Genomic DNA, 16284 nt, shown 5'->3' on the forward strand with positions numbered 1-16284 from the left:
AGAATGAGATGGCAGATACAAGCAGCTGAAATCAGTGTCATCTGCAGGGTGACCAACCTCAGCCTTAGAGGTAGAGTAAGGATCTTTGACACTCTGAGGGAGGTGGCAGGAAGAGCTGCTGCTCCTTCACATTAGAAGGAGTTAGTTGAGGTGGCATCTGGTTAAGATCCCTCCTTGGGGACTTCCAACACTCTCACAGCCTCCCAAGGTAAAAGCTCATGTAGTGCCACCTGATAGGCCATAAGGAAACCTGCAACTAAAAGGTAGTCCTGGCTGAAATGACTCCATCATACCTCCATTTGGGCACACATCAAAGTCCTCGTGCATCACTGACCAAATCAAATTACTCCAAAGAAAAATCAGACGCAGTACCAGAAGAACTTATTTTTCCTTTCCATAAAGGTTCCTAATTGTCAGTCCACACCTCTAATGCGAACCAAATCAGTAGCCACTATGTCTGTGACAGGAAGACCAACCAGGTCAGCGCCAAATTATCAAAATGGCTTAATTAGACTTAACAATAATTTACTCCTCAAATAATATTTTTACCCAGGACGAGCACTCAGCTGCAACAAAACAGCTCAGAATATGTGATAATGAGACACAAGATAAAATGCTAAAAGATGTGCTGTTTTTTTAGACAACCACGTAATATTTGTGACAGCAGTTAATTAAAAAATAAAGATAATGCAGAGACAAAAATGAGGACACAAGGTATGGACGTAAGTTGCATCAGTAGAGCAGCAAATGTCAAAACAAAAAAAAAAAGGGCAGTGTTTCAATGTGTGTGTGTGTGTGTGTGTGTGTGTGTGTGTGTGTGTGTGTGTGTGTGTGTGTGTGTGTGTGTGTGTGTGTGTGTGTGTGTGTGTGTGTGTGTGTGTGTGTGTGTGTGTGTGTGTGTGTGTGTGTGTGTGTGTGTGTTGCTTATTGTACAATATATGTAGAAAAATACTGGAAAGTCAGTGTAAATAACAGAAATTTCACACCCTGTGCTTTTCCCTTTTTCTCCTTTCCTTCCTTCCTCTAAAAATAGCTCCCAGGTTTTTTTTTTCTTCTTTCTGCTTTCTTCCTGTTTAGTTACATTTTTATCAGGTTGAAGTTGGCATATTTTTCTGACAAGCAATTTCAAAGATAGCATCTCAATTTCAGACAGGCACATGTGGAGATGACCCCCTGTTCTGCCCGGGTCATTTCACAACCTGTAAAACAATTTCTTCGACCAGCAGCAGCCACAGCTTACTGGGAGCTGATATCTGGCCATGATCACTGAGATGACTAATGTCTTATCAGAACCGCTTGTCAGTGGGTCTGTAAGCTGCCCCACTTTCTCAGTGCGCTTAAATGTCCCACAACGTCAACAGCTACTGGCAACACGCAGCTGACACCTTGCAGTGTTTTGACGTGGCAGAGCTGAGCGTGGATTTCTGAGGTGATATGACCGACTGTCTGCACATGGGGGCCTCAGTGTTGCTTTTTGTTATCTATACGTAAAGATAGCGCTGGAATCCATTTATCAAGTGTGTGGAAGGAAAAGAGGGAGTGAAATGCTGCACCTAGTGTCAGTGCATTTGATTAAAAGAAGTGTTGCAGTCTTCACCGCTCACATAGTTTCTAACGCTTGATTGCAGGTTGTTCCTGAATCCGTAGAAGATCAGCTGTGTTGAGGAGAACATGAAAAAACTAGAATTACCGCATGGCGGTTGTTTGTCTCCGCTAACCACCCAAGGTCTACTTTACAAGCAAATCTGTCCCAGCCCATATGGATATTGAACTCACAGTGACCCTGACCTCTAAAATCTAGACAGTTCATTGCTGAGCCAAAGTGATTTAAATTCCGACGAGACATTCTGGAAAAATTGCATTCAAAGGCATGGGTTAATGTAAGGTGACAGTGGCCTTGACCTTTGACCTTTAAACACCAAAAATCAGGTCATCGTTGGTAATGAAAAATGAGGCCGATGCGGAAGTGCTTTAAGCTGCAATACCACCGGGTGTCACTAGAGGTTGGCTTCAAAAAGCCTCCGGCTCCATAGATTCCCATTCAACTCGTCTCATAAAATTCTCAGTCAATAAAATGTCTCCACGAGTTATCTCTGTGTCATTCGCTGAAGTCATTACTTCTCATTCGTTTTCTGGCCATCCGTCTGAAAATAAGTCCATTCCGCGTGTCACTGGGCGGGACGTAGTATCACCGGGTTTCCAATCAGACCGAGTCAGATCTCCCTCTCATTCACCCCCAAACTCGTCCAAATATGGTCATTACCCAAATTCTGAAGTCAAAGCTTCATAACAGCCATTCACAAACCAATGGCTGCCGTCACTGCTGTTTGGCGCTTGCACTAAACTCTAATCGGCTCATCCTTCAGGCCAAGTGAACAATTGTGCCACATTTGAAGAAATTCCATCCAGGCGTTTCTGTGATGTAATGGTCATGTGAATGTGACCTTTGACCTTTGCCCCCCAAAATGTATTCAGTTCATCCTTGGTATCAAGTAAATGTTTTTTGCCAAGTTTGACCAAATTCCTTTGATGCGTTTTTTGAGATATTGAGTTCACGAGAACGGGACGGAGGGATGGACTGATAGACGGATGGCTGTCCCCGGTGTGGAGGCATAAAGAGTGTAAACTCCTGAAAACAGGGAGGGAAGAGTTAGGGAGGGGGTGGAGGTCTGTCATTGTATGTGCCTGTTGAAGCATAGTGCAGGAAGGAGGTCAGGTTTCAGTCTCGGGTTTGGTCTTTACAAAGCTGAAATGCTTTCAGAAGAATAGACTCTGGATTTGTCATGTTGTTGAACTGCAAAGGACTCCTTTGTCTTTCTATCTGTGTGTATCTCACACTGATTCCTCAGAAACACACTCCCTCCTCTTCCCGCTCCCCTGCAGAAACCAAACCTTTCAGCTTGGTTTGTGAACGGTGTTCACGGCTGAGCTGCTAGTGCGGGACTAATAGCTGGAACTCTGAGGAATAGTAAACACGGCGAGAGCGTGTGTCAACAAAGAAGTTTCGGAGAGTGCATTTCCGTTTGGCCAGGCCAGCCGAACCTCAGATGAGACGATAGCATGACTTAATGCATTCTCAAGGACCTGACTTTTACACCAGGCTATTGTGGGACTGGTAGCGTTCGAGCAGACAAGTGTGCTTGTATGCCACATGATGGCCTTTTAAGCGGAACCACTGAAAGAATGTTTTTCAGGACATTTCTCACGCCTGAAGAGGTGTAAAATGGAGCCGATACTGTACAGAAATACCCAAACACTACTACTGTACGGCTGCTTATTTTAACTTCTGGCACTTAACTTTTTAGTCCGCTGCACAACCATTTTACAGGTGAATGAAAAAGTTTGATATTTGGGGAAATAGGCCTATTTGCTTTCTCACTTGAACTGAGATGGGAAGACTGATACCACTCTTGTGTCTGTAATGCTGAAGCTTGACATAACTAACTAACATGGAGGAAGGTAGCTTGGCTCTGTCAAAAGCCAGGCTTACTGCATATCGGCTGTGGGTATAAACCTACAAATAGCCAACTATTTCTGGCCATATTCTTCTCCTATGCTGCTATCTACATGTTACCATTGTCAAAATCCCCATCGCAACAGAAAATAACAGCAACCTTTACACTGAAAATACCAAGTTTTGAGGGAAAATTAGCAAAAAGGCAGAACTGCTTGGTTCTTTTGGGTCTTTTGCAGGTATTTTTAATGCCAGCGATCACCTCTCCTCATGTTCCCAGCAACATTATCTGTGCGTTCCAATACCCATACTATCATATTATTTCGTATGCCAGAAAAAGCTTTGGTATGTCCCAACGCATAGTATGAGTGTATACTCAGTAAAATGCAGTATATCAAAAATACCAGGAAGTCCTTTACTGCAGCCGGTCGTATTTTGCAGTATACCGGCCAGCGTCCTTGTCTAGCTGTTCTGACCCACAATCTTCTGCACAGCGGAAGATACGTCACATCGACTGAGCCGCTGGGAGATTTGATGGCGTTGCATTTCACGAAAGGAAGAAAAGGCAAATAGCATCCTTTTTTTTCTTTTACTTTAAATGTCCCTCTACGGAACGCGATGGATATGACCAAAAGGGTCAAAGTTCAAAGCACATTTTTAAGAGAAAGTTGTATGTCCCACTTGTATGCAAGATACAGTACATACTTTTTAAGGGTTGCTGCACTATGTACCAGAAGTAAAATGAAAAAGTATGCACTTTGTAAGGCAGCTTATATTGGCAAGGGTAGCTTAGCTCCTTTGCACCACCCAAGATGATTATGATAAGTTTAAAGACACAAACAAGCCAGAGCAGAATGATATATGGTTGCTGCCAGACCATTCTCTGGCACAGCGTGGTGGAGATAGGGTTGGCTATATGACAGCACAAGTAACAAAATCCAACTCCCAGACCCTCTAAAACTCACTCATTAACATGATATATATACTTTTGTTTTTTTACTGTTATAATGAGAGCTGAAGTTTATCCCTATCAAGCTAAGTTAACTGATCCCAGCGTACTTTTTTCTGGCCCATCTTACATTCCATGTAATCTTCAGGTCAGAAGATACAGTAAGATGCACACATTTATGCACTAATACTAAGTGTAATGCATATTATTAATATGCCACTTAATATATCGGTATTATGATAAAGAAAGCATGTTCATTTGTCTATTAAAGGGATGCCGAATGTTGTTCACGTAGTTGTAATTAATGCACAGCAGTGTTTGTGAGGCTCTCCCTGTGTACGCTATCCCAAACATTTGTTTTGTGACCTTGCAACTCTCTCACTGATTAGACTCTAGTTGTTGTTTTTTTTATCTCCTCTTCTTTTATCTTCATCCAAGGCCAGCTTCCTCTCTGTTGAAGGTGAGGAGATGAAAGAGGGCTTCTCTGGGGTTATGTTTAGATCCGTGCTTGAATTTGACTTTATTGCAAAAAGAAAACCAAAAATCGTCAAAAACTGCTTCTACAGATTACCAACATTTTTGTTGCACTACCTCTGTGCACAATAGGAATAGGAAGGAAACGTTTCCTCCCTCACTGACTGTCTGTGAAGTGCATGATGGATCTTTAAAGAATGTGAGAGTGTGGCAGTGCCGTGTTTATGGGTGGCCTCCTCTGTGCTGCAGGGTCCAGGTGGAGCTGAGGAGGTGCTGTCTCCTGACCCGTTGCCGTCCCAACAGCCCAGAGTCCAGCACAGCTTTGTCCAGGAACACTTCCAGGCACAATACAAGTGAGTTTGCTTTCTCAAACACTACACTCACCTCTGCTTGTAATGAAATCTGCATTAGCATCAGGGCTCGTAAGGCTTGGCGACCAGTAAAACTACACAGTGGTTTCTTGGGAAGCTTACGACCATCATGTGACGATCTTTCCCAGAGAATTGAATGTCCAGTCGTAGCTTGGTGTAACTCATAGATTGTATATTAAAATGGATGCTGTTTCTGGGTCTTAAAAGTGAGGCTCCAAAAACCTCCTGGTTCCAATATATTCCAATTCAAAAAGGATCAACTTCTCTCATGAAATACAAAGTGAATGCATTTTTTTTCTCCAAGTCATTATGGGATCATTTGCTAAATCCACTCCTTCTCATCAGTGTTCTGGTGATCCTTCTGAAAATAACTCCATAATTGATTAGATATTAGGTCTCAAAGAGAGGTATGTTTGGGGGCCTGTCTGGCTTAATTGACAGGCCAAAATGCCAGAATCAAGACTTCAAAGAAGTAGTTCATACTTCCCAAACCGACAGGTGACGTCACAGTGGGTTCCTCCTTGGTTTAACCCGAACCAGACAGAGAAGGTCTCTCAAGCTTTGATTTTTCCTCTTGAAGATTAGCATTTAAATGACTGCACTATCTCGAAAGTTTGGAAGATGGTGTCCTGTTTTCTTCCTCTGTACCAAAAGCAATTTGCCAACAGTCTGTGCGTAAGTCAGACACACTCTTATCTATATGATGTAAATTAACACACAGCATATCATTATGTGTCTTGAGAGTTTTGTTTACAGCTCCAATGACCTGGTATCAGGTGGTCCTAATGTGAGGTTGCCCTACATCAGAGGTCACAGCTTAAATAACCATTACAAACACATCTGTGAGTTGTCCAAACACACAGTCTTGGAATTAATGATGAAACTCTACAATCAGTTAGTCAGTGTGTAGAGACGAGGCTACATCACAGTCCACTTGAAGGACAGTAAATATTCCCTTTCACAGACACACACACACACACACGCACACGCACACACACACACACACACACACACACACACACACACACACACACACACACACACACACACACACACACACACACACACACACACACACACACACACACACACACACACACACACCAGTAATTACCAAGCAGACACGAGCAGTAATTCTGAAAAGCCTGCCCTGGTTGCCTAACCTCTGGGCCTCTTAGTGAAAGGGCTGCTTTAGTCAAAGTACTTACGTATTTATAGCGCTCACCTTTTGTGCTGCAAAAAAAGGCATGTTAGCTGTGCCGGTGGTCAAGTATATTCTTTGTCGTCTCTATTTTGAATCAGAGATGTTTTTTTTCTCAACTAAAATGGCTCCCGTTGAAGTGCACCACACTTTATTATCAACATTTCTCATGCAGCTGGATGTCCTCGTGGCTCCCATCAATCTGTCATCCTGGAGATAAAGAGGCAGTTAATTTGGTTCATAATGTATCCATCTGTCAGCTGTAGCCTGCTGAGAGCGCAGCATCTTTCAGAGGTCGAGTTTCTCCAGAAAATTCATAGAAATAACATATTTTGGTCTTGACTAAGAGGACAGGAAGAAGTTTGCATAGGGATTAAAATAACTGTTCATCCAGTCACTTTAAAATTTGGCTGCCACTCCCCTTTCGTTCACATCACGCCATCAATTAGATTTCCATCTTCTGTATTCAGCTGTTGACGCTAAACCTCGGCACTATCAGGACTCCTTAAATCTTTGAACAAACTGGCAGATGGACAAGTTTTTAGATTTGACACTAAGATCTGATTTATGTTTAATTAATACAACTTTTCAAAAGTGTTGTCCTTCCAAGACTGAACCGCTAATATCTTATTTGTCAGCACCTTCCTCCATCTGCTAATTCCTTGGAACATTCACAGCTCTGTGCGACTGCCAGTAATACATCTGTCAAAGCACATCTCCTAATTGCTACCCTCACTGTCAAAAGTTTGAGCTGTGACACCTTGGGTGTCTGCACAGGAAGCAGCAGCAGCCCGCCAGGCAAAAAAAATCGTTCCTCTCTCTCCCACTCAAATCCTGTACCAGCCAAGGACAGTGATGGTACAGAGAGAATATATATACATGATTGGGTTGGGTCGGCTCAAACTTTACAAAGGAGCCCGAGCATATACAGTAAGTGTACAGTCTCGGTCTATTCTGACAATGCAGAACTTGCAGACAAAGTGCATCACAAGGCCGAAGGATTGACGTGGATACGAATGCTTTATGAATGTATTGTCATTGCTGGAACTGGACTTGGAACAAATATTTCTTGACTCCTGTCCCTCTCTTTTCATCTGAGGAACCTGAGTCCTGAGGCTCCACTACCACCCGTATAACACTTTGCAATGCAGTGTCCGATGAGATCCGGCGTTTAGAGTTGACAGACCGGAGAATTATCCTTATAATGGCCCGGTTTGACGCTCTGCAATCATGGCACGGCCATTATACATGTTCAAACTAGTTAAATCACTGTCCAAGCAAGCTGAGTCCGGAGATATTTCACTTTAATTTATGCTGCATGTCACCACATTCCAGAGGAGATCATGAAATGTGTTTTCAAGCTTCGGTTTGTGATGCATTCAATGTCGTTTGGACTTCTGCTTCCTCCACAAGATCTGAATTTATTCTATTAATGATTTATGACATCCAGTGCCCTTTACGTCCTCTGATAAATCTTTAATTAGATAAAAGACTGTGATCTTTTACTATGTGTGAGTGACTCACCGGAATTGTAGTTGGTGCAGACTGCAGTGAAAATGTTCACAGAAGCCAAGTGACGGGCAGCCGAGTCGCTCAGATTACGAGCGTGGTGCAGTTTCAGTGGGAGCGCAGCTCGTCTTACTCGGACGCCTCTTTCTCTGAGAGACCCTCTCTTTTTGTCAGTCGCAGCGTGTGACCTCTGTTTTGATCGTGCCTCCTTATTTGCTGTGATCCGTGGGAGAGGATTAGGTTCTTTGTTTACAAGCCCAGTAATGGGCCTTTTTATTACGTCTATATTACAGTTTCAATTAGTGAATTATGAGACTGACATTAAGGTTTATGCCTTTTCAATTTCAGAACATTAATATGATGAATAAGCTTCCCTTTATATTTCAATAGAGGATAGCTGCCAAGCGAATTAGTAGGAGAATTAACTGCCAATCTGTTTGATTGTACCCTCAGACTTTTTGTTTTTATTTGCTCTGTAAAGGAAATTAATTGGAAAAAGATACCTAAGTGATGGCAGAGTTCACAGTGCTGTGGTGCACTGCATCAAGCCCCGAGTCTCTTCAGCATGGTAGCAGACAGGGGGCATACATACCTCTCAGCCATTGCACGCTTCCTCCATTAGAGCATCACCAGAATATCACCTCCTCCTTTTGCTCCTTTTCTCCTTTTAAGTGTTTTAGAGCAGCGCCGGGCACATCTATGTTTAAGTGCAGCCTGAGTGTGATTTGTATGCATGGAGTGCAGTTACCCTCACTGTTTCCTGGCGAGAATAAGACATCCGTAGGGCAGCCATTCTACTCTGCCAAGAGGGAGAGATCCACTAAGAGCCCGTGTCAGCTGGGCTTGCTTGAATAGAGCTTTATTCACTCCACTCCCCCCTCTCTCCTCCCCCACCGGGTCTGTCAGGTGCCTTCCTATAAGGAAAACAACATTTGAGTTCATTTGTGCCTTACTTTCCCTCGGTAGGACTCTGTGGGAGGGTCTTAAAGGTTCATAATAAGTAGGTTTGGAGAGTTATGGGTTGATTAGAGCCAGAGAAAAAGATAAGAGATTTGGGAAGAGGAGGGGGAGGTTTCTTTTAAGCAATGTTTATAACACCAAAAAGGAACTTGTACTTTTGAAATGTATCAGTTAATTTGCTTTTTTTGGGGGGGGAAATTTAGGCTAAACGCAAGTGTCTCTGCTTGACCCAGACCAGTGCAGTTGTCATTTTTCCACCCTCAATGGGTTTGTCTTAAAACGAGGCAGCTACTCTTCAAGTAGCAGAAGGTGGTTGCATGATTGACCAACAAAAACCTGATCTTGTGCCAATAGCAGATTTTACTGTTATTTTCACCCTTTGAACCCCTCCATCTGCTGGTAGGTTTGAGGGTCATGTTTCCTTTAAAAAGAATTGTCAAAATTACACAATCCTGACCAGGAACTGTATAAATTTCCAAATTTCTGACAGTCCTTGAACTAATCATGTGTCCCAAACACTTTGGTTTAAAAAAATAAACAAATATAACCGTTAAATTTCATCAAAATCTTGCCAAAAATAAATCATTTGTACAATCCAGATTCCATAAAAGAACAAAAATTATGCACTCCGTGACAAACTTTTTCAGATGAAATGCAGGTTGGAGAATTTGTAGAGGTTGTATAAATGTAAATAGTTCAATATGTATAAAAACAAAATTCCCTATATTATTACCCTTTTGGGGCACTGTGGAAAAATGTGGCATATTTAGATTTCATATATTTAAAGTTTTTGTCAAATAAATTATAAAGATAATTCAAAACAAAGTTTTTTTTTCTTCTTTTATGATTTATAACATTTTTCAGTTCTCCCTACTTCTAGGATTGATTTTGCTGTTTCCATAGCAGGTGCAGGACCTGCTGGTTCGGTGAAAAATGAGCCCACAGTGATGAAAAATGTGACAGGACACTCAGAAACTGCTCGGGTTCAGAGAAAAAAGGGCGCATTTTATGGGCGTAATATGCGGCTGTATAGACGGGAACACAGTTTAGGTACCCTCTGCTTGTTACACACATGCCTAAGATTATAAGTAAATTAATATGTGAAAGATTATTATTGCGCACATCAATCTGCACATGATCAGATCCGTTTCCTGTGTAGGGAGGCGTTCTTTTCTAGTTTTTGGCAAAGCCAACACCTCACTCACTCAGGTCTCTCGACCAACAGTTATCAGTTGTTCCTAGATCGAAAATGATGACCCGGCCCGACCGTGCCTTCTCTGCTGCAGCTCCTCATCTCTGGAACAACTATCCCCTACATATTAGGTCATTAACCACTTTACCAATGTTCAAAAGCCATTTAAAAACCTATTTATTTTCACTGGCCTTTCCATTTTAACCTCTACTTAATATTTTAGTGTGATTTGTGTAAGCTTAATCTTGATTTTGATGTTACTTGTTTTTATTGATCGAGTCTGTTCGAATGCATGACTATGTGCAGCACTTTGGTCAACCTTTGTTGTGTGTTAAATGTGCTCTACAAATAAATAGATTTGACTTGACTTAAAGGAAATAGGAGACTCTGTTTCTTAAACACACGTATGATTAATTAAGAAGCAAATTACCTCTCCTTTGAACCATATATTTTATTAAGCGCTCAGATTATCTGCTGTTAAACAATAAAACTAAGTGGATTTGGACACGCATTAAATGTACTTGTGCCGTGAGCTTCAGACCGTACGAGACCAATTTTTTTTTAAAAGAACCCTAAAAGTTTATCATGATGTTCAAAACATAATTTTTTCTTTGTATGAACTCAGTGTATTTATCATCAGTGTACCATTGTGCGTACTCCATTGCTTCTGGTTTCTGCTTCCCACAGGTCTATTATGAGTTTATGTGCAGCATGGTGCGTTCCGTACGGTTCCTCTAGGAGTGGTGAATCAAAATGTCCTTGATAGACTTATTTCCTCTCACATAGTTTCAGATTTATATCTGCCATGCTGATCATAAAAGAAATGAAAAGCTAAATCAGAGTAACGACATTAGCACTGTAGTTTCCATTGATATATACTGATCATACATCCTTTGAAGCGAGAGGTTTCAATCCTAGCAGACAAGCCAAATCACTGAGAATATGTTTACAGTTGAACAGATGTTCCAGCAGCACCATTCTTCACACTGAAGCAGTTACACACAGTGACACCGAAGACGTGCAACCACAGTGTTTTAGTGTTAATGCTGAGAAACTGCGCTCTAGAGAGCATTTTTATTCCCTTTCTCACCAAATATATTTTCCAGCTGGTTCGGAAATTAAAGTTCGATGCTTCCAATGGTTGCTTCCTTGACCTCTGGTTTCCACTCGGCTCCCAGAAAGCAGATGAAGATGCTTATAGCTTCTAAAAATACACTAAAAGTGGGAAACATCCGCTGAAGATTGGGATTGAGCCTGAGAGGGCGGCTCAGTCAGTTAACTACCAGCATGGTCAACATCGGTGTACATCACAGCCAGTCATGTAACTGAAATATTTCAGATGAACCCCACAATGATACTTTTTAGATCTATACATTACTTTTCGGTTATTATTTCAAGTGTTTATCTGTTTATTGTAACAACAATTTTTCCATTACTTTTTACTGTCAAACGCTTCACATTACTGTTTCAGTTCTTTATCCATCACCTTTAGTTAACTGTTTCAACAATTTTAGAAAGGCTTTTTTTTTTTTTCAATTTTTCTCAAGTAGTTTACATATAAACCAGTGTTACTGGATTGATCCATAAGAAAATAAATAAATGAAAGAAATAAAAGTTAGGTCAAGCGCTTGCATAACAAAAGAGACAAACATTTTTTTTTAATAGTTATTGTATAGATGGATCTTTTTGGATTCATGCCCACTGTCCCAATTCAGTCATTTGGCCACAGTCTTTATCCACTTAAGTCCAGACTATAATTAACTACACGCTCTCAATTGCAACAGCATAATAAATTAAGTGTAACAGATGACTCAATATGTGAATTTATTATCTATTAATCTAATCCTAATTTTTATATATATATATTTTCCTCTCAAATTAGATGAGTTAGTTCACAATCATCCCTTCGGCCTTGAGATATAAGTACCCCTGTTTGAGAATCATTAATTTACATGAAAATGCTAAATATAATGTGCCTTATTTTAAATATTTGACATACAAAATTGCTTTATTAGGTTCCTTCACAGAAGGTCTTATCTAGAAATCATACACAGATTATCTTAAAATACCGGACAAAAAGATTGCACTGATGGCAGGGCAGTTAACAAAATCACTTCAGTGGTCACTCTGACTCACTGTTAAGACAATTGGCTCAATGGAATAAGTTATTTCTTCCAGTGGAATTGAGAGAGGTTAAATGAAAGACGTGTAATCAGTGGAAAAGTGTTGGAATAGAAAATCACGTCAAAGGCAAAGGAAGAAAGACCATCACTTAGGAAAGTTCCTTCCTTGGGATCCTATAAGTGCATCACATGAGCTCTGAAGTGATGCAACAAGATGGAAACTGCTTGTGCTGGTTTGCGTTTATAGGAGCGATCACCCTGGAGGGCTGCTTCTACTACCTCTACTCCCACCCCCACAACTCACATCTCATTCTCACCAGTTACATCACTCATCTTTTCCTTTCTCTCAATCAGATCGAGGCATCTGAATGGAACACCGTGTTAATTTTTTACTCTGTTGTTCACTTGTGTAACAAGATTAAGCCATCTCTTCTCCTGCCAGACTTAATCAGGGCGATTTTGAGATTAATTTGGAAGTCTGTGTCAAGTCAGTGCAGCTGGGTTTTTTTTGGGGTTTTTTCCCAAGACTAACGTGAGTACGTTCTTTCCTTTCCTCAGATCTTCACTGACATGCCCCCACTGCCTGAAACAGAGCAACACCTTCGACCCGTTCCTCTGCATCTCGCTACCCATTCCTCTCCGCCAGACCAGGTGAGCACTGCTGGTTTTAGAAATGGAAGTTGTACTACGGTACACAATTTACAAACTCATTCAAATAAATGATTGTATTTATCTCAGACAGGAGGCATACCTTAGTCTGTTCTGAAAATCAATATTAACCTGCCCGACTGTTGCCACACAATCCAGTTGTAATTAAGTAGAACTGAAATGGTTCATCGACAGTAAGTGAATCAACTATTTAGATAATCAATTCATCTTTCAAGTCCATTTTTAACCCATCCTAAACTAAGCTAACCTGCTGCTGGTGCTCGCTGCATATTTACCATGTATGCATCAGAGCAATAACTGTCTCTAAATCAAGGCAAGTAAGCAAATAAGCGACGTAGACCACAAAATGGCAAATTATTTCTTTAAAGATGCAGTTTGTAAAAAAATAAAAATTTAAAAAACTGTAATAATAATAATCTTTTAATACCACTTTGTGCATTAGGGGCGATAGTGAGTCTGCCATCAGTTTGGTGTTGCACTGTAATCTGTGATCGGCAGTGATAGTTCGGTTGGTCAGGTTCAGGCATGAGGAGTCAGGGTAAAAATACCAGCGCATGTTACACAATCTGATGGGGGACCGATTTCAGTTAAACACCAGCTCACAGAGTTTCAACTTGTTTTGGTAGAATTTACATTTTCCTGACTTGCTGTTGGTTAGTAGTGTTTTTATTTTTCTATAACCAATGATTGTAAAGTTAGATTGTATGCACCCAGTAGTTGATAGACAAAAAAAATGGTTCTCAGCTAAGGCTGTAATTTGTTATAGCTTGTTCATCTCAATATTGAACTGGATCCCTGAATCACAGGCACACAGAGACTGCTGGTAAAGTGACGGACAGGGTCGGGAAGACCTTCTTTTTTTTTTTTAACAGTCCACCGCACTGCTGAGGCGGCAGCCCGCCAAGATCTGTCCTGGTTTTGCAGTGGTCAGTAAATCTGTGACCTTATAAGCTGTCGTTCCATCGCCACAGGTAGCATTAACAGCTGTTTGCTCACCACAAACGTAGTGAATTCAGCATCAAACTTTAGTTAGACGTTAGAATGCACTAATTCTTCGTCCTCTCATGTTGGACTTATGGCAGAGTGGGTGCTACGGTGACTCACTATCCCATCTTGTGGTACAAAATGGTATTATGGGACAGGACGGGCTGCAGCTAGCTGGCTGGCATGCGAACTTAAGGGTTTCTGCAAGATAATAGCGACATAGATGCCTGTGACATCAACACTGCTGTTTCTTCACATTCTGTGGATAATTTTAGTTCATTTTTTAACTAAACATCTTACATTTTGCCCCTTTAAGCTTCAGGCAGTAAAAAAAAAAAAAAAAAAAAAGTAAGTTCACAAAGAGAAAATAGGCTGGACAGCATCCAGCTTTGTTCATGAACTACATACAGTTGGAACACAAATCATTGTGGACCTGAAGGGGCTGGTATCAAAAAGGAAAAGCTGGTGGAAAACCCTCACGGCATTCAAGGGACAGTGTATTATTCAAGTTTACATCAAAACACCCACTCAGCCTCCATGGCAGCTCAACGAGGGTCAGCCTGTTCAGGAAATCCTAACATTTTTAAGGAGGGAGACCCAATTCACTCTCTTTTTAAGCTAACACCTCTGTATTTGTGCAGTCGTCTTATTTCAAACAAATACACTAAAAGGTCCACATCTCTATATTAAACATCTAATTTTCACCTAAATACTCACAACGTGCTTACAGTACTCGTCTTGTTTGGTCTTTACTGGAATCCTGACAATGTTGTGGAAACTAAATCGAATATTTGGTCTGTCACAACTTGCCTCTTCTCGTGTCCCGTTCTGTGGAAGTGGGCTGTTTGTAGGTGAGATGGTAGAGCTTCACACACACACACACACACACACACACACACACACACACACACACACACACACACACACACACACACACACACACACACACACACACACACACACACACACACACACACACACACACACACACACACACACCACCTCCTCTACCGCACACAGAAGATTGTCTGATCAAACTTAATAAACTTTTTCAAGGTTTTGCACTTTTTTGCAGTTTCATGCACATGAGCCATAATCATAAACCATCCACCTGTTCAGCCCTTTTTAAACCACTCATCCTGTTTAGCGTCTCTATGACAGCTGGAGTTCTTCCCCATTATCCATTGGATGCACCCTGGAGGTCCACCAAACCGAAAGGAAAGAGGCATTTGAGGAAAAGGGCTTATCAGCCTTCGGAGGAGAGTTAGATGATCAGATCGATAGGACCCTTCTGTGTGTTCAATAAATATGTAACTACACCCAGCAGCTGGTTAGCTTACCTCAGCATTAGGACTAGAAATGGGACACAGCCAGCCTGGCTCTGATGAACACGTTATATTTTCTGTTTAATCTTTACAGAAAACAAAGTGTAAAACTAACAAGTTATGGGATTTAATGCCAGACTGTTTGTTAGTTTGGAGCAAACAGTCCATTTCCACATTTTCATTTTCATCCAGATTAAACAAGCAAGATGTAAGGTGATAATTTCTAGCTCTGTTCCTCTCCTTCCAGCCTTTGTACAAAGCTAAGCCATCAGTCAACACATTGAGCGGACAGATATGAGAATTGTATCAATCTTCTCATTTCATTTTCAGCAAGAAATGAAGCATCTCATTGGCAGATAATTTTTATACAGCGCATCTCCGGTATATAAATCATAACTCCTGTGTGTGATTGACACACAAGGGTGTGTTGGTTACCCATTTAAAGTTTGTTTTTTCATGCTAGTTGTTTCCTCCCTTTTTTGTTTTACTCTTTGAAATAGGTTATCAAAGTTCAGCCAGCATCCCTTCTAATTTGGGAAATTGTTTTTTAAGAGCTTCATTCTGACAATGTGCCAGGTTGAGAGTAGTTATTTACCGTCCTTTCTTTTAAGTGTGTGGGATAAACAGAGGAGAAAACAGATGGGCTGTCTTTCAAAGAATCTTTTTCAATATATTTCCCTGTGTGAAGAGTTCAGCTCACTCACTCCCAGATCATGTCTGTAAGCCATAAACACTTACTGTTTGTTACCAAACCAACATTTGCTGTGCTCGGCAGTCCAAACACTGGGCTCTGTACCTTTGGCAGTCATGTGCTCTTTTCATTTTGGATGATATTTTGATACTGTACATACAATCATGTGAAAAATAAGTACATCCAATAGAAATTGTTGACCTTTTCAGCATAGTTGAACAAACATCCACTTGATCCTCTTCAAAACAGTGTCTACAGATGAAGGTGATATATCAAGCAGCATTAAAATCAACTATAACATAACCTATTGGTTTGTGAGCTGCCATTTTAGAGCCTTAAGACACTTATGCTTTGAGACCTAATGTCTAATCAATTATGGAAT

The 16284-nt window shown here is 41.0% G+C and overlaps 1 protein-coding gene across 1 annotated transcript in view; it reads left to right on the forward strand.

Moving 5' to 3' along the window:
- The window catches only part of usp43b (ubiquitin specific peptidase 43b), a 74059-nt gene that overhangs the window by 23458 nt on the left and 34317 nt on the right, over positions 1-16284 (forward strand). Inside the window, exons 3-4 of the mRNA XM_069701245.1 lie at positions 5127-5230; positions 12792-12884. Of these exons, the coding sequence (XP_069557346.1) occupies positions 5127-5230; positions 12792-12884 (197 nt within the window). The remainder of the gene's footprint in view (positions 1-5126; positions 5231-12791; positions 12885-16284) is intronic.

This window comes from Brachyistius frenatus, unplaced genomic scaffold (genome assembly GCF_029030835.1).
Source record: "Brachyistius frenatus isolate BFR_SWC_R1_liver_20210118 unplaced genomic scaffold, ASM2903083v1 Contig_36, whole genome shotgun sequence".
In the NCBI taxonomy this organism is placed as follows: domain Eukaryota; kingdom Metazoa; phylum Chordata; class Actinopteri; family Embiotocidae; genus Brachyistius; species Brachyistius frenatus.